This window comes from Colobus angolensis, unplaced genomic scaffold, assembly GCF_000951035.1.
Source record: "Colobus angolensis palliatus isolate OR3802 unplaced genomic scaffold, Cang.pa_1.0 Scaffold10, whole genome shotgun sequence".
NCBI lineage: Eukaryota > Metazoa > Chordata > Mammalia > Primates > Cercopithecidae > Colobus > Colobus angolensis.
In genome coordinates, this window is record NW_012110919.1 from 22,266,190 (window position 1) to 22,284,005 (window position 17,816).

General features: G+C 49.2%; 1 protein-coding gene across 1 annotated transcript in view; it reads left to right on the forward strand.

Moving 5' to 3' along the window:
• Nucleotides 1–2,048: 2,048 nt before the first annotated feature.
• The window catches only part of CCDC63 (coiled-coil domain containing 63), a 58,255-nt gene continuing 42,487 nt past the window's right edge, over nt 2,049–17,816 (forward strand). The window contains exons 1-4 of the mRNA XM_011937094.1: nt 2,049–2,178; nt 7,878–7,976; nt 8,401–8,570; nt 13,553–13,742. Coding sequence (XP_011792484.1) covers nt 7,968–7,976; nt 8,401–8,570; nt 13,553–13,742 — 369 coding nt within the window. The 5' untranslated portion in view covers nt 2,049–2,178; nt 7,878–7,967. The remainder of the gene's footprint in view (nt 2,179–7,877; nt 7,977–8,400; nt 8,571–13,552; nt 13,743–17,816) is intronic.

The following is a 17,816-nucleotide window of genomic DNA, read 5'->3' on the forward strand; positions in this document are numbered from 1 at the left end:
GTCAGTTTTCTGGTCTGCATCCAAATGCCTCTGCCCGGTCCCTCTGCGGCTTGGCTCTAATTTCCTCCTGTGTTCTAGAGGCTCTGCTGTCGCCAACATTTCCCACCGCTGGCTCATCGCTTTGGCAAGCTGGCATCTCACCCTGCTCCAAGTCCCGCTGATGAAGCAGAAGGTCCCTTTAGCAGAATCGATTCTGACATGTTCTAATTAAAAAAGCCTGGTACGTCTCTGCATGGGGGCTGCTGAGAGCTGCGCCCATAAAGACACAGAGAGTAAATTCGTCAGAGGAAGGTCTATTTTTAACAAGTCCTGAACCTAATTGAACTTCATCATTTTTCAGTCGCTGACACTTGAAATGTGTGAGTCACTGGGCTCTGCGTGGAGCTGAGTGCTGGAGCAGCCCTTTAAATATCAGACATGGGAGATATCAGCTTGCAGGGCTGCTCAGCTTTGGGGCTGCGGTTTCAGTCAGGTTATGGAAAAGCGTGGGGCTCTAGAGACAGAGAGACTTGGGTTCAAATCCTGGCTGCTCCACTGACTGCAAAACAAGGTTTCTCCAAGTCTGTTTCCCCATCTGTGAAATGAGGATGGTCAAATGTCTCCAAAACACTTCACATGAATCATTTGGAGGCAAGGCCTGACATGTAGCTGTTCAAAACCTATCCTCCTTACTTGACGTGAGTATTGATGCTTCCTTGAAGAAACGGTACCGTGTTTGGTTTGGACCGTGTTGCCGAAACCCTACATGTAATATGCTGTCCCACTGACTTCCCTCGTGGTTACAACGTGGCTGCCAGCAACATCAGGGGCAACATACTCCCTTGTGTACCATATTATCTTTCTGAAACCAAAAATGTGGTAAGTTCTTTTTTTTTTTTTTTTTTTTTTTACTGCAACCTTCGCCTCCTGGGTTCAATCAATTCTCCCGCCCTAGCCTCCTGAGTAGCTGAGACTACAGGCACCCACCGGGTGCGCGCTACCATGCCGGGCTAAAGTTTTTGTATTTTTAGTAGAAATACAAAAAAAAAAAAAAACAAAAAACCACACACCCACACAAAAAAACACAGGGTTTCGCTATGTTGGCCAGGCTGGTCTTGCACTCCTGACCTTAAATGATCTGCCCGCCTCAGCCTCCCAAAGTGCTAGGATTATAGGCATGAGCCAGCACACCTGGCCTTCAAAATATAAGTTCTAAAACACATCCTGTCCCAAGAATTTACGGATCAAGTGGAGACCTTAGCAGGGCTAAGCCTTAGCAGGGCTGAGGCCCCATGGGCTGTGAGTTTGAGACCCTTGAATCCACTCAGGGGGCGAGGAGTTAAAGTGGAAATCACATGGAATCAAAATTGCTGTAGAAAACCCGTACCCCCAATAATTTTCCATAAATTCTGTGATTGTTTCTAGAGCTTAGCCCTAGAGGGACAGACTTGTGTTTCAGGGCCGATTGTATGAAAAATGTGTATCTTTAAACTACTAAACTCCGTTAGGGCAGTGAAAAGCTCACTTGTCTGGATCACACTTGGGTTCCCGTGTTATCCTTACAGTGGGTGGGGGTCAGGTGAATGTTCTGAAGAAAATTCTCCCGCACTGATGAAGTTATTTTTCTCATAAATGATTTCTCTTCCCCCCCCAACTTTTTTTTTTTTTTTTTTCAGAGTAGGGAAAATTGGGCTCCTTCGAGTTAGCTGTGTGTGAAGTCTGTACTTAGTAGGGCTGCTGTGAGCATGAGTGTAGGTGTAGGCTAAGAAGACAGTGAATGGGGTGTGAGTGGGGTGAGGTTGACCAGCGATTGCATGGCGTTGGCCGAGGGAGGGGCTGAGATTGTTGATTGACTCAAGAAGTCACTTAGCCTCATGAGTAGTCTGGTAAGGGATCTTTGCAGAGTGTGTCGCCCCTCTCTCCCCACCAAAAGCTTCCCTCCAACCAGCTGCTCTTGTCCTCTCTTCCTGAGGACCCTGTGCCCTCCCTGTGGACTTGCAGGGGAGAACGTCTATGTCTGTGCGGGTCACAAAGGCGCCCGTTCCAGGGGTCCCAGAACGCCCGGGCGTGGGGCTGGGAGTGTGGCGCAGCGAGGCCGCGCAGCAAGCAGTCCTCCCGGCACCGTCGGACTCGCAGCTGCAGCAGCGTCGGACAAGCGGCCCTAGCCGCCACGGACAAGGAGTCCGGGCCCCGCCACTGGTAAGTTTCGCTGCCCGTCCGGCGGCGCCTGCTGCGCCACAGCTCCCCCTGCCAGGGAAAAGCAAAGAGCGGTGGCGGTCCCCAGCCCATTCAGATCTCGCTGCCCTAAGCCTGGAAAACATCAGGGTCTCCCGCAATCATACATAAATAAATTGTAGCGTGTAAAATAACTCCAGGGCCGCGCGAGGTCGTTCGCGCCTGTAATTCTAGCACTTTGGGAGGCTGAGGTGAGAGGATCGCTTGAGCCCAGGGGTTCGAGACCAGCCTGGGCAAATTCGTCTTTACAAAATATTTAAAAACTTAGCCAGGGGTGGTGGCACCACCTGTAGTCCCAGCTACTTGGGAGGCTGTGAGGGGAGGATCGCTTGAGCCTGGGAGGTTGAGGCTGCAGTGAGCCGAGATTGAACCACTGCACACCAGCTTGGATGACAGAGAGAGACCCTGTCTCAAAAAAAGAAAAAAAAAAAAAGTTCAACAAATTATTTTCCTCCCATAATAATCCTTTTTTAAAAAACAAAACAAAAAACAAAACCCATGTATGTGTTTCTATGCTCCTGTTTGGCTAGTGCTCTAAGCACATGTTTAATTCCATCACCAGGTTATTCAGCCCTGGCTCAATATGATCCCTATAGCTGCCTGTCCCAAGGTCCCTAGGGAATCCATCATGGGGCAGGCTTGTCTTTTAAAGGCAGGTTGTTAAAATGCAGAAGCAGAGGAGGTGCAGGCCTAATTAGATATTAGATAAATGAAGATGATCTCTGCCTGGAGGAAACTTCATTCAAACTGTGTTTGCCAAGAGCTTCCCATGTGCCCAGGACCGTGGATGCTGTGGTGAATAGACTGAGGCCCAAGCCAAGGAGCAGGAGGCCCTTGCCTGACGTCCCCCGACCTGGGCCACTGGACTTCTCTGTACTTTTCCTTGCCCACGCTGTTCCCCAGAAGTGGGCTGGTTTTAGATTCCTACCAGGAACTGCAAATTCGAATTCCTGCTGGCTCTGGGCAGTTACAGAAAATGTAGAATTAGGGGGAAGGGAGGTTAGTCAATAGGGAGGAGTGGGGCCTGTGGCCAGGAGAGTGAGTGCATGACCCACATTTATGTTTTGAAACACTGTGGAACAGAACTGGAGGCAGGTTGAATTGGCCCCATGGACTGTGAGTTTGAGACTCTTGAATGAGAGGGTGGTAAGCCAGGGGTCAGGACATCCAGGAGATGCTCTGCAGGCCAAGCTATGAGGATGGGGTTTGGGGTAGGGGGGATCTGTTCCCCCAGGGAACATAGGAGCCCGTCCCAGAGGGCACTGACTGAAAGGGAAAGGCCTGGGTTAACATCCGGAACCTGAAGAGAAGCCAGCACGCTAGGGGAGAGTGACGGTGTATGTGCGTATGAATCAGCAAAAAGGCAGGAGGTGACAGACACTTTGGTTCCTGGAGAACGGTGCATAACCCAGCCAATGATCTCATGGGCCAGACAGACTGGTACTTGAAAATCCTAATTCACAAATAAGCTACATTCACCCAGCATCTGTCATGAACTAGGCACATAAACTAGGCACTATGCTAACCGCTTTACCGACATTATTTTACGCTGAGATATGGGTGTGGGTATCCCCATTCTATAGATGAGGAAACTGAGGCTCAGAGAGGTCAAATCACACTATCAGTGAAAGTCAGGAATACCCAATTCAAACTGTTAAGATGGTGCATTACTAATCCACTTAGGGCCCAAAGGACCCTGGAACATAGAACAGCTCCTGGACAATATGAAACTGGAGCTGCCCCAAATTCCAGGGTTGAAAGAGGCCCCAGAGAGAGTATCCTTTGCCCAAACCTTGTTAGTCAGGTAAATCCTCCTACAGCTTCTACCCCCACCTGGAGGTGGGGATCGTTCCAGAAATGATCAAGATACAGAACCATTGTCTTATACCACTTCTCTGCTTGTGGGAATTTTCCAACATTAGACAATTCACTTGGCCCCCAAACCCTCAAAAACATCAGGGAAAATGCAGAAGTTCCTACATTACCAGCCACTATTTTCCTATCACCCATTAACCTGAGAATCATTTTCAACGTATGCATCATGTGAGTTAGGAATGCTTTAGGCTTCAATGAACAAAATACTTGGTGACTGCCTTAAACAACAATGACTCTTGTTATTTCACCTAACACGATGTCTAGAGGTAGGCAGTTCCAGGGACGGGGCAGTAGCCAACAGTGTCCATTGGGACCTACATTTTTTCCCCATCTTTCCTCTTTACTGTTTTTAGTGTGATGGTGATATTTCTCCTCATGGTCATGGTGATGGGCACCATCATGCATGTCTTCACAATAATTTCTAAAAGCAGAAGGAGAGGGGAACACAGACAAGCTCTCACTAATTTTTTTTTTTTTTTTTTGAGACGGAGTCTTTCTCTGTTGCCCAGGCTAGAGTGCAGTGGTCCAATCTTGGCTCACTGCAATCTCCATCTCCTGGGCTCAAGCGATTTTCCTGCCTCAGCCTCTTGAGTAGCTGGGATTACAGGTACCCACCACCATGTCCAGCTAATTTTTGTATTTTTAGTAGAGAAGGGGTTTCACCATGTTGGCCAGTCTGGTCTCGATCTCCTGACCCCAAGTGATCTGCCTGCCTTGGCCTCTCTTAAGTGCTGGAATTACAGGCGTGAGCCATCGCACCTGGCCCAAATTCTCACTTTTTGTCACAAGGGAGTGGAATAGACTTCTCCTTATGTCTCATTGGCCACATCTGGGTCACATGTCCATCCTTAGACCAGTTATTGACAAAGGGAAGTGAGGTTACCATGATTAGCAGGAACCAATCATGAGTCATCCTCTGGGACTGGGCACATTGAGGGGATAGAAAATCAGATTTGTGTTAGGAAAAAGGAAGTTAGGGTATTCTCTGAGGCTTGCTAGCTGCTGTAACAAATACATCCCCACATTTCATTGGCTTAACACAACAGAAGTTAATGTTGCATTTGTGTAACAGCCCAATGAGGATGTTCATGGTTGGCAGGTGACTTCCTCTACAAGTTGATCTGGGGACGTATCCTGTGGCTCTGCCTCCTATCAATGTCAGATGGGGCAAGAAAGGATGGAAAGGTCACACCCACTTCTTAAAAGTAATGGTCTGGAAGTGACAGACTTCCCCTCTGCTCACATCCCATTGGTGAGAATTCATCAGAGACCCCTGCCTGGATCCAAGAGGAGCAGGGAAGCCAAGCCCTGGATGGGCAGCTAACTCAAACAACAATGCCACATGAAGGGAAGTGACTGTTGGGGAGGTAATGAACTGATCTCTTTTAGGCTGATCTTATCTCATCCTTGCTTTTAAGACGCATCCGGGCTGGTTGTGGTGGCTCACGCCTGTAATCCCAGCACCTTAGGAGGCTGAGGTGGGTAGATCACCTGAGGTCTGAAGTTCAAGACCAGCCTGACCAAAATGGTGAAACCCCGTCTCTACTAAAAAACAAAAAAATTAGCCAGGCGTGGTGTCACACGCCTGTAATCCCAGCTACTTGGGAGGCTGAGGCAGGAGAATCACTTGAACCTGGGCGGCTGAGGTTGCAGTGAGCCAAGATCGTGCCATTGCACTCCAGTCTAGGCAACATAAGCAAAATTCCATCTTAAAAAAAAAAAAAAAAAAAAGCAGCATCCAGTCTTTTCCAGATCTCTTTGCTAGTCACTTTCCACTACCTATACTTGAGCACAAATCATTTTCTGAATACTCCTTTCAGTCACTTCCTTCTCACCCTTTGCCTGGGCAGTTATCTCTGCCCAGAATACCCCCTCCCACCCTCCAACTTTTCTTCTCTGCCTGGTGAACTCCTATTCATTCTTCAAAACCCAAGTTAAAAGTCATCTTTGTGGAGCCTTTTTTACTGTTTTATTGTTCCTAGGCAGGATTTATGGCACTTCGCAGGCTGACTTACCACTGAATTCCACACAATGTGTAGCATACAGTGGGGGCTCAGTTTATGTGCTAAATAGATGTCAGTATTTCAGGTATGAGAACTCATTTGGTTGCAAGCAATAGAAAATGCATCTCAGGTTGCTTTAATGGAATATACTGATTTCTGTAATTGGACATTACCCAGAGGTATGTTCAGGCTTGGCTAAATGCAGGTGCTTGGATGATGTCCTCAGGCCTCAAGATTCAGTCTGTCTTCATTTTGTCTTCTCTCTTCCATTTTAGCTTGGTTCTCAGTCTCTGCCAGATGGCTGTCAACCCCTCCTGACCTTATCCACCGAGGTTCAAGTGCAGCAGGAAACAAAGTCTCTCTCTTCATGAGTGTTCCAGCTTAAATTCCACCATTCACTCTGATTGGACTAGCTAGCTTCATGTGCCCATCCACCCCTGAAGAAATCCCAGGCTAGAGGGCTGAGATCATGCAGACTGACCAGGATCTGGCGCTCTGATTCGCCCATCCAGAGTCAGATGCCCCAATCTTGAAGATGGTGGGGTATGGTCAGCCCCCAGGAGTGCAGGAAGGTGTGGCTTCCCATGGGAATGTCAGGGTATTGTTACTAGGAGATAGAGGAACACCCCTCTCACCCTTATCAACATTCACCACCCTGCACCTTCACCCTCTGAAACAATCCATATCCTGCCATATCATCCCAGCCACTGTGTACTGAGCACTTACTGTGTCCCAAGCACAGTGCTGAGTGCTGAGTGTCTTACACACTCAAATGACATGGCTTCTAGAATTTCTCCCATTTTCCAGGTGAGGAAAATGAGGCCTAGAGAACTGAAGTGACTTGCCCAAGGTTAATAAGTGGCTTTGGAGGAATTTGAAATGAGATCCGATGATTGGCACAAACAATGCTTTAAACCATTGCATTGCAGGGCCCTCAATGGTGGCAAAACTGGAATTTCTGCTTTTGGAACCCAGCTCCTGCAGTCTGGAATTGGCTGTGCAGTGGGTCTCACAACCTCAAAGGATGTGTGGGATTAATGCTGTCCCTTGCTCTGAATAACTATGGGCCAGATGAAGTTCAAGTGGTGACATGATAAGAATACTGACTCCTGTTCTAAGATGGGAGGGTGGGGATTTCCCAACAGCTGTAGCTGAAGTTGGGCACATTTCTGTTTAACTCCATCAGGGGACACACTGCCCTGATGCCTTTTTTTTTGAGATGGAGTCTTGCTCTGTCACCCAGGCTGGAGTGCAGTGGTGCGATCTTGGCTCACTGTAATCTTTGCCTCCAGGGTTCAAGCAATTCTCCTGTCTCAGCCTCCTGAGTAACTGGGATTACAGGTGTGCATCACCATGCCCTGCTAATTTTTTTGTATTTTTTGTAGCCATGTTGACCAGGCTGGTCTCGAACTCCTGACCTCAAGTGACCCACCCACCTCAGCCTCCCAAAGTGCTGGGTTACAGGCATAAACCACTGTGCCCGGCCCCCTGATGCCATTTTGCCCCCTCTTTGGGTACACAGGGAGCAGGAGGGTAACTGACACACCGCAACCATCTGCCCAGCTCCTAATAATAACTGGTGAGAGAAACAAGTTCCAGGCAAACATTGCTTTAAAACCAATAAGTGCCTTTTATCACACCCGGGCAGCCATCTGGGTATCCTCCTCATGTGCCAAGGTGTGGGTGGAGGAAGGGATGGCAGGGGGAGGGAGGAGGTGCCGTTCTGTCCTGCACCCCCCAGCAGGGGTGGCTTACAAGTTCTCTTCCTTTTGCCACCATGAACAGGGCATTGCAGAGAGAGAGAGAGGCAGGTTCACTGGCTTTGAGCTCCCTGGGTACAGTGTCTGAGCGGAGGCAAAGTGCGGTTCCTTCAAGATGTCTGTGGTAGGTGATGCCAGCTCCCGGCTACAGAACACCTACTATGGGGTCAGGCACTGTGCCGTCCACTTTACACGTTAGTTCATCTCGTCCTGACAACAGATCTGTGCTCGCCCATTTCGTAGGTGGGAGGCTAGAGGCTCAGAGACATCCAGTAATTCACCCAAGTTCCCACTAGATGGCACAGCGAGAGCTTGAACCCAGAACCCCAAAGAATACCCTCCCCCGACCAGAGTATGCAATTACAAGTCAGTCATCTCTCCATGGGTTTTCCATGTAATAGACAAGCAGCTGACATCACCCAAGGGAAGGTATTCCACCTCCAGCCCTGGCCCAGCCACCCCCACTGCCCTTCACCCTTAAGCCCATCTGTGGGCTTCTCTAGCCACCTGACCCACTACGGCCTCCCACTCCCCTCCATCTCCCCCAGTTGAAGAAGCACAGAAGAAAAGACTCTGACACTCCCCAGGAACCTTCGGAGAAGGCCAAAGAGCAGCAGGCAGAGGCAGAGCTCCGGAAGCTAAGGCAGCAGTTCAGGAAGATGGTGGAAAGCCGGAAGTCTTTTAACTTCCGAAACCAGCAGAAGATCGCGAGTCAGTAGTAAGTGATGGTTGGAGTTTCACACTGAGTGACCTTGGAGGAAAGTTGGGGTTGGGTTTCATGGTGCTTGTCTTCTGCCTTGTGACCCCTGGGGCAGGGAGCCACCTCTGAGCCCCATTGGAGCACTCATGGTCTTTTATCTGCAGAGCCTAGTTTCAAGAGAAACCCACTTGAGATGGCTTCAGTGGAGAGGGGGAATTTATTGTCAGAATGCAGGGTGTTTTGGGGACCCCCGGGGGCTGGGCACCCAGATGTCAGGGAAGGACCTAATTGAGGAAGGAGTTCTGGTTTCTGTTTTTCTCCACACATGACTTTTGTTCTCTCTCTCTCTGAATTTCAGCCCCAGCTGGTGAGAAGTGGCTGCTCCAACTGTTAACTCTACCAGCTGCACAGAGAAAGGGTCTTGAATCAATTCGAACCCCACATTCCTGGGAGAGGGAGACTCTGATAGGCTCAGCTTGGGTCAGGGGTCTCCTCCTAGTCCAATCAGCTGTGGCTTGAGGGGGCAAGGGACACAAAAATGTCTGGGGCTGTCACTCCCTTGGTCCAACAGGGAAGTGGAGGAGTTCCCAGAGAAGGTGGACACCCCAGTGACGTTTCCTAGTTGTGTGTCCTTATGAGAACTGAAAGATAGAATATTTGAAGTTGGGTTGCATCAGAAATTACAGAGTGTATCGTTTCTTTTCTTTTCTTTTTTCTTTTTTTGGAGATGGGAGTGTCACTGTTGTTGCCCAACCTGGAGTTGGCAATGGCATGATCTTGGCTCACTGCAACCTCCGCCTCCCGGGTTCAAGTGATTCTCCTGCCTCAGCTTCCTGAGAAGCTGGGATTACAGGTGCCCACCATCATGCCCTGCTAATTTTTGTATTTTTAGTAGAGACAGGATTTCACCATGTTGGCCAGGTTGGTCTCAAACTCCTGTCCTCAGATGATCCACCCACCTCGGCCTCCTAAAGTGCTGGGATTACAGGCATGAGCCACAGCGCCCAGCTGAGTGTATCATTTCTTCAGGCAACAGAAAGGTGTTCCCTGGGGTTGAATACACAAACATTAAACAGGCTTTCTTAGATTCCCTCCAAGGGAATGTAACTCCTTAGCTGCATCCATATTGTTTATAAAGGCAGAAACTGTCCATTGTTAGAAAGGAAATCTTACTGTTAGATGTGAAGTTCACAGGATGGGGAAAAGGAATTTTTATTATTTATTTATTTTTTTGAGACAGGGTCTGGCTCTGTCACCCAGGCTGGAGTGCAGTGGTGCCATCTCAGCTCACTGCAACCTCTGCCTCCCAGACTCAAGCGATTCTCCGACCTCAGCCTCCTGAGTAGCTGGGATCACAGGCGTGTGCCAGCACACCTGGCTAATTTTTTGTATCGATGGGGTTTCACCAAGTTGCCCAGGCTGGTTTCAAACTCCTGAACTCAAGCAATCTGCCCGCCTATGCCTCCCAGAGTGCTGGGATTACAGGCGTGAGCCACCATGCCCGGCCTGAAAAGGGATTCTTCAGATTTTCCATGGATTCAACTTACTCAGGGCCAGGACTAGCCCATAAGGGACTTCCATGTGAATTTTTTAAAAAGCACACTTTCTCAAGACACTTTACTGCCATCTGTTGGAAAAATTGTCATTATGTAGAGATTTTGTTTGAACAAGAAAGTGTCTCCCAGAAAAGTGTAATAAATCTACAAAACAGTGGGATGTTTTCAAACTGGTGGCGCTTCCGAGGGCTGTACAGGCCACAACCTGCACATCTGTGGCTGGCTGACCTGATTCTCAAGCCTACCTCTGATGGGCATCAGGAAATGCCTCCTTTTGATGTGTCTCTGACAATTTTTCTTGAATTTAACCCTTCTTCACCCCAGCCCCACCCCCCACACAGGCTTCTGGATCTACTAAGTCAATCCATTTGATCTGGTTTCACTGTGATGGAACTGAAGGGGAGGAGGGTGGAAGAATGGAGAGTTTAGGTTCTTATTATTTTATTTATTTATTTTTTGTGATGGAGTTTCCTCTTGTTGGCCAGGCTGGAGTGCAATGGCGCGATCTTGGCTCACTGCAACCTGTGCCTCCTGGGTTCATGCAACTCTTCTGCCTCAGCCTCCCAAGTAGCTGGGATTACAGGCATGTGCCACCACACCCAGCTAATTTTGTATTTTTAGTAGAGACGGCATTTCACCATGTTGGTCAGGCTAGTCTCGAACTCCTGACCTCAGGTGATCCACCCACCTTGGCCTCCCAAAGTGCTGGGATTACAGGCATGAGTCACCACTCCTGCCCGGCCAAGTTTAGGTTCTTTAGAGTGAAATACCTATACAGTATTTAAGGAGGCACTTTTCCCCAGCGCTGACCCTGGCTTACAACATCCAGGGAGTAACTTAAGGTTTTGGGGCACTTCACTCCCTTTATACCAGTCCTGGCCCTGCCTGCAAGACAGACAAACCTTCCTTTTGCTTTTACCAACTCTCTCTGAAAACCTCTTTTTTTTTTTTTTCTTTTTTTTGAGATGGAGTCTTGCTCTGTTGCTCGAGCTGTAGTGCAGTGGTGCAAATTTGGCTCACTGCAACCTCTGCCTTCCAGGTTCGAGTGATTCTCCTGCTTCAGCCTCCTGAGTAGGTGGGGCTACAGGCGCCCACCACCATGCCTGGCTGAGTTTTGTATTTTTAGTAGAGAAAGGGTTTTGACATGTTGGCTAGGCTGGTCTTGAACGCCTGACCTCAGGTGATCTGCCTACCTCGGCCTCCCAAAGTACTGGGATTACAGGCATGAGCCATGGCGCCCTGAAAACCTAACTCTTGTAGAGTGTTATGCTCTCTTTTTTCTCTCCACCTTAACAAAGACACTCACCCCTCCTTCCCTCCCACTCCCCGCCTCCTTCCAGGAGGGGCTTAAGCAGGGGAGATGAGTTCCCAGGACTGTTGAGAAGACAGCTGGTCACTGGCCAAATGTAGCTATTTACATTTGTAATTAATTAAAATAAAATAAAATAAAATTTAGTTCTGCTGAAATAGCCGCATTTCAAGTGCTCAATGATCACTTGTGCCTAAGTGAATACTATGGGCCCCTCAGAGAACATTTTCATCACCGCAGAACATCCTGTTAGAATGGAATCTACAAACTGCGGCCAAATCTGGCTGGCTGCCGGTTTTTGTAAATGAAACTGTATTGGCATACAGCCATGCCTATTGGTTCACTTTTTGGCCCGTTACAGAAAAAGGTTTGCCAACTCCTGTCCTAGGACCCTCTCTCTCTCTTTTTTTTTTTTTGAGACAGGGTCTCACTCTGTGTCTCCCAGGCTGGAATGCAGTGGCACAATCTCAGCTCAGTGCAATGTCTGCCTCCTGGGCTCAAGAATCCTCCGACCTCAGCTACTTTTAATATATTTGTAGAGATAAGGCCTCACTATGTTGTCCAGGCTGGTCGCAAACTCCTAAGTTCAAGCAATCCTCCTGCCTCAGCCTCCCAAAGTGCTGACATTACAGGAGTGAGCCACTGCTCCAGGCCTGTAGAACATTATTTTTTGTTTGTTTTTGTATTGTCGAGATGGAATTTTTATTTTTTATTTATTTTTTTGAGACAGGCTCTGGCTCTGTCGCCCAGGCTGGAGTGCAGTGGTGCAATCTTGGTTCACTGCAACCTCCGCCTCCCAGGTTCAAGCAATTCTCTGCCTCAGCTTCCTCAGTAGCTGGGATTACAGGTGCCTGCCACCACCCCCGGCTAATTTTTTGTATTTTTAATAGAGATGGGGTTTCGCCATCTTAGCCAGACTGGTCTTGAACTCCTGACTTCGTGATCCACCGACCTTGGCCTCCAAAGGTGCTGGGATTACAGGCATGAGCCACTGCGCTGGGCCTGTAGAACATTCTTTGCTGTTCTATAGCAGTGTGTCCAAAACTGTTGAAGCATCTGGACACTTGATCTCGTAATGAAGCAGATTCTGATCCAGTTGGTCCCAGGTTGAGCACCTGAGATTCTGCATTTCTCCAGGCTTCGAAAGGACGTTCAAGCTACTGATCCGCAAACCACATTGGGCAGTGGGTGTCAGTCACCAGACTGCCAGAAACTCAGCCTCTGTGCCATTTCCTCTTGTTCCATTGTTGTGCAGTCTTTCAAGCTCCCTTTGCTCTTTTCCAAATCCCAGTTTTCCCACATCCCAGTAGGCAGGGAAAGGAGGAGACTCGGATCAGCTCATTTCATCATTAGCACTGCAAGGAGAGAAACTGCTGGAGCTTAGAGGCTACTATGCATCCCTGTGTTGATGCAAACTTGAAAATTCCTGCCTGGCCAGGTGCGGTGGGTCATGCCTGGAATCTCAGCACTTTGGGAGGCCGAGGCAGGTGGATCACATGAGGCTAATAGTTCAAGACTAGCCTGGCCAACATGGCGAAACCCTGTATCTGCTAAAAATACAAAAATTAACCAGGCATGGTGGTGCCCAGCTATAGTCCCAGCTGCTTGGGAGGCTGAGGCAGGAGAATCACTTGAACCTGGAAGGTGGAGGTTGCAGTGAGCCAAGATCCTGCCACTGCACTCCAGCCTGGGCAACAGAGCGAGACTCTGTCTCTAAATAAGTAATAAATAAATAATCCTGCCTGATGGTTTGCTCCTCATTACTGGAGCTAATTGGTGGTGAAGTCTGGAAAGATGGGCTGCCGAATCAGACAGGTGCCAGGGAGTTGCTGGCAAAAGAAAACTTGGGGGCTTCCTCCATGTTTGGGTAATGGCTTTTGACAGGCACAGCTGCAAATCGTTCCCTAGGAAAAATACCCACTTCCCAGCAAGGCAGCAGGAAATCATGGTGAACCGGGTCTCAGGTGATGAGGCTTCCAGACCTGGATCTGAGACCCTGGACATGTCCCTTTTGCCTGCTTGCTCAGGTGCGAAGTTCCTCTCTCCCAGTCTCCTTGCAGGACTGATGTGCCTGGAGTGCTCCATCAAGGTAAACTCGGGGGTTCGGGGTTAATCATGGACTGCTTTTCCAACAGCAAGGAGATCCAGACCCTGAAGGCAGAGCAGGATGAGATCACCCTGCTGTTGAGTCTCATGAAATCCTCGAGGAACATGAATCGGAGTGAGAAGAACTACATGGAGCTATGTCTCCTGCTACAAACCAAGGAGGACTACGAGGCCTTGATTAAATCCCTGAAAGTGCTGTTGGCTGAACTGGATGAGAAGGTGTGGTCTTTCTCTTAAAGGGTTAACCAGAACACAGAGTAAAGGGGAGAAGTTGGGGTGCATATTCATGATGGCTTAGGCCAGACCTCACACCCCAGCATCGCAGTATCTCCTCTGGACAGCCCGCTAAATGTGACTGCTGCTATTGTCTTGCTACCCTTGAGACCTCTGGGCTCCAGTACCCAGGCTCAGCCATACCAATCCATCCCTCCGTCGTGCTCCCCAGCACCACCCGCTGCACCTAGAATAAACCCCCACAGCTGCACTCTATCAATTAGAAGAGGCTTGGTTATGCTGCAGGAATAAATGCCACCACCTCACGCATGCTCAGTGGTTTAAAACTTAAAGTTTAAGGATTCTTGTTGATGCTACGTAACTGTTGTGGGGTGGCTAAGAGCCCTTATATCTTCTCACACTGGTACTAGGTTGAAGGAATAGCCACCATGTTGAACATTGCCAGGTGTTATGGGAAAGAAAGAGTTCTAGTGGGTTTCATGCTGGCAATTGAATGTTTCAGTCTGGAAGTGAAACATGTCACTACTTCTTCTTTTTTTTTTTTTTTTTTGAAACAGAGTCTTGCTTTGTTGCCCAGGTTGGAATGCAGTGGTGCCATCTTGGCTCACTGCAACCTCTGCTTCCCGGGTTCAAGCAATTCTCATGCCTCAGCCACCTGAGTAGCTGGTATTGCAGGTGTGTACCGCCATGCTGGCTAATTTTTGTATATTTAGTAGAGACAGGGTTTCACCATGTTGGCCAGGCTGGTCTCAAACTCCTGACATCAAATGATCTGCCTGCCTCGGCCTCCCAAAGTGCTGGGATTACAGGCGTGAGCCACTGTACCTGGCTGAAACACGTCACTTCTGCTCATGACCCAGGGGCTCAAAATAGTCATGTTTTCTAATTATGATAACAAAAAAAAAAAAAAAAGAGAGACAGAGAGAAAGAAAATAAAAAGCAAGAGAAAATAGTCATGTATGTGACCCTACCCACCCACAAAGGGGTCTGGGAAGTGCCACCCTCTCATTATCTGGAAGGCAAAGAGCTGGAGGTATTTGCAGGACAGCATTAATGCTCATGCCCCTTACCATGGCTTGAAAGGCCCTGCGTGATCCAGCCCCTGCCTACCCCTTGGCCCACCTCAGGGCCTTTGCCTGTGCTCCCCCACTCCCACCCCTTCCTCTATTCCCGCTTTGTCTTTCAGGTCTCAACTTAAATGTGACTTTCTCAGGGAGGCCTTTTCTGTGCCCCCTCTCCAGTTTATCCCTCTCTGTGTCAGTCAGGTTCTGGTGGGAACACAGAGCATCCCCAGCAGGGTATTTTGAGAACAGTTTAATTCAGCAACCATTTACAAGGGTGTGGGCATGAGTAGGGACGTTGAAACACTAGGGTTCGCAACAGCGGGGAAGGGGGCAGTGGTCTGGAACTTGGAGAGCCTGGGGCAAGCCAGGGAAAATGGCTCCTCTTTCTTCCAACCTTCTGATCCTCAGTGCAAGGGAGCCCCTCAGGGATGCAGCCAGGTCAGCCCCTTGGGGCACAGAGCAGTGGGTCTGGGGGGCAAGCAGGGGATCCCATGGACTCCACAGTATCCTCTTCATAGCTCTTCTCACCATTGTCATTAGGCCTTAATCTGGTGTTGTTTAATGGCTCTCTAAGCAGCCTGACAGCTCCACAAGGGCGAGGACCACAGACTTTGTTCCCTATGGTGTCACCCCTGCCCCCAACCCTGTGCCTGTCCCAGTGTCCCACACACAGTAGATCCTCAGTAAACACTTACTATTTCTATTATAGCATTAATTAATTGCTATAAAGAAGTGGCTGAGATAGGTAATTTATTTATTTTTAAATATTTATTTATTTATTTATTTATTTTGAGACAGAGTTTTACTCCTGTTGCCCAGGCTGGAGTGCAGTGGCGCGATCTTGGTTCACTGCAGCCTCTGCCTCCCAGGCTCAAGCATTTCTCCTGCCTCAGCCTCCTGAGTAGCTGGGATTACAGGCATGCACCCCCACGCCCAGCTAATTTTGTATTTTTAATACAGACGGGGTTTCACCATGTTGCCCAGGCTGATCTCAAACTACTGACCTCAGGTGATCCACCCACCTCGACCTCCCAAAGTGCTGGGATGACAGGCGTGAGCCACTGCATGCAGCCAAGACAGGAAATTGATAAAGAAAAGAGGTTTAATTGGCTCACAGTTCTGCAGGCTATACAGGAAGCATAGCAGCTTCTGCTTCTGGGTAGGCCTCAGGAAACTTATAACTCATGGCAGAAGGCAAAGGGGGAGCAGGCAAGCCACATGGCAGGAGCAGGAGGAAGAGAGAGACGGGGAGGCGCCACACTCTTAAACAATCAGATCTCATGAGATTTCACTATGACAAGACAGTACCGAGGGGGATGGTGCCAAACCATTCATTAGAAACCGCCCCCCACCATCCCGTTGTCTCCCCCAGGCGCCTCCTCCAACACTGAGGATACGATTCAGCATGAGATTGGGGAGGGACACTGAGCCAAACCCGACCACTACTGAATGAATCTGGAAATCTCTTCACATCTTTTGTCTGCTTCAAATCCTTCAGAAAGTTCCTGTTGTTCTTTCCATAAAGGCCCTACTCCCCAGTGAGGCTGCATCAGCTCTGCCTGCCTCTCTCACCTCCCCCCTGCCCCCACCTGCTCTGTGTTCTACCCACAGAGGCCCTCTTCGTGTCCTTTGAGCCCACGGTGCTGTCCCTCACTTCCAGGCCCTTGCATGTGCTGTTCCCTCTGCCTGGAGTGCCTTTCCCTGTCCTCTTTGCTTGGAGAACTCCTATTTGTCACTTAGGTCTCAGCTCAAATGCTATTTCTTTTTTGAAACGGAGTCTCACTCTGTCACGGGGGCTGGAGTGCAGTGGTGCGATCTTGGCTCACTGCAACCTCCACCTCCTGGGTTCAAGCGATTCTCCTGCCTCAGCCTCCAGGGTAGTTGGGACTGTAGGTGCCTGGCTAATTTTTTTTTGTACTTTTAGTAGAGATGGAGTTTCACTGTGTTGGCCAGGCTGGTCTTGAACTCCTGACCTCAAGTGATCTGCCCTCCTCCGCCTCCCAAGTGTTGGGATTACAGGTGTGAGCCACTGCGCCCGGCCTCAAATGCTATTTCTGTCGGACGTCATGCCTTCATCTTTCCCCACTAGATGCTCCTCCTATTGTGTGTGCCTGAAGTACCTTGTGTCTCCCGTCCCCTAGGGCTTGGCGCCCCCTTCGTGGCTTGTTTCCAGTCCTAGAATGTAAGTTCTCGGAGGGCACAAGACCCTCTGTCCTGATTATTGTCATCACCCACCCCTGCTGTCTGGCACCAGAGCAGGTGTTTAATAAACACTGGTGAATGAATAAATGACTGAAAGATGACCAAGGAGGCAATAAAGGGAATAAAGAGAAAAACTGAAGAAGACCTGGTGCCATGTCTTTAGAAACATTAGGAAAAGGCAGCACAATGTGGGGTCCTCAGAAGTTTCTGGGGCTCACTGCCCAGTGCAAACCGTCTTTGCCCAATTTCATTCCAGGGTAGAAGGTCCTAGAATCCCTTCCTCCTATGCCCACCCTCGATGGGCAAAGCCTCATCCTCACAGGAGGTCACTGGAGGTGGGGACTCCCCAGGCCCTACCTGGCCTTCCTCACAAAATAGTTAATAAGCTGATGGGAAGACAGCATCTTGCTTAGGGAATACAATTCTCCACCAGCCACAGCCTTGGAGAATGTCTTCCATTGGGCAGAGGCTGAATGACTCCCAGCATCACAAAAGCAGCATCTGACATAAAGACGCCAAAGGAAATCCAACTCTGAATGTAATCATGAGAGCCACCAGGAAATGCTAATGCCACAGCTTCCCTTGATGGGGAGCTGGAGCTGGAGGACTGCAGGCCCAACTCTAGTGGGGGCGGGCCTGCCTTCAGAGCAGGTGATAGTGCCTGTAATCCCAGTTACTTGGGAGGCTGAGGCAGGGGAATTGCATGAACCCAGGAGACGGAGGTTGCAGTGAGCTAAGATTGTGCCACCGCACTCCAGCCTGAGTGACAAAGCAAAGACTCCATCTCAAAAAA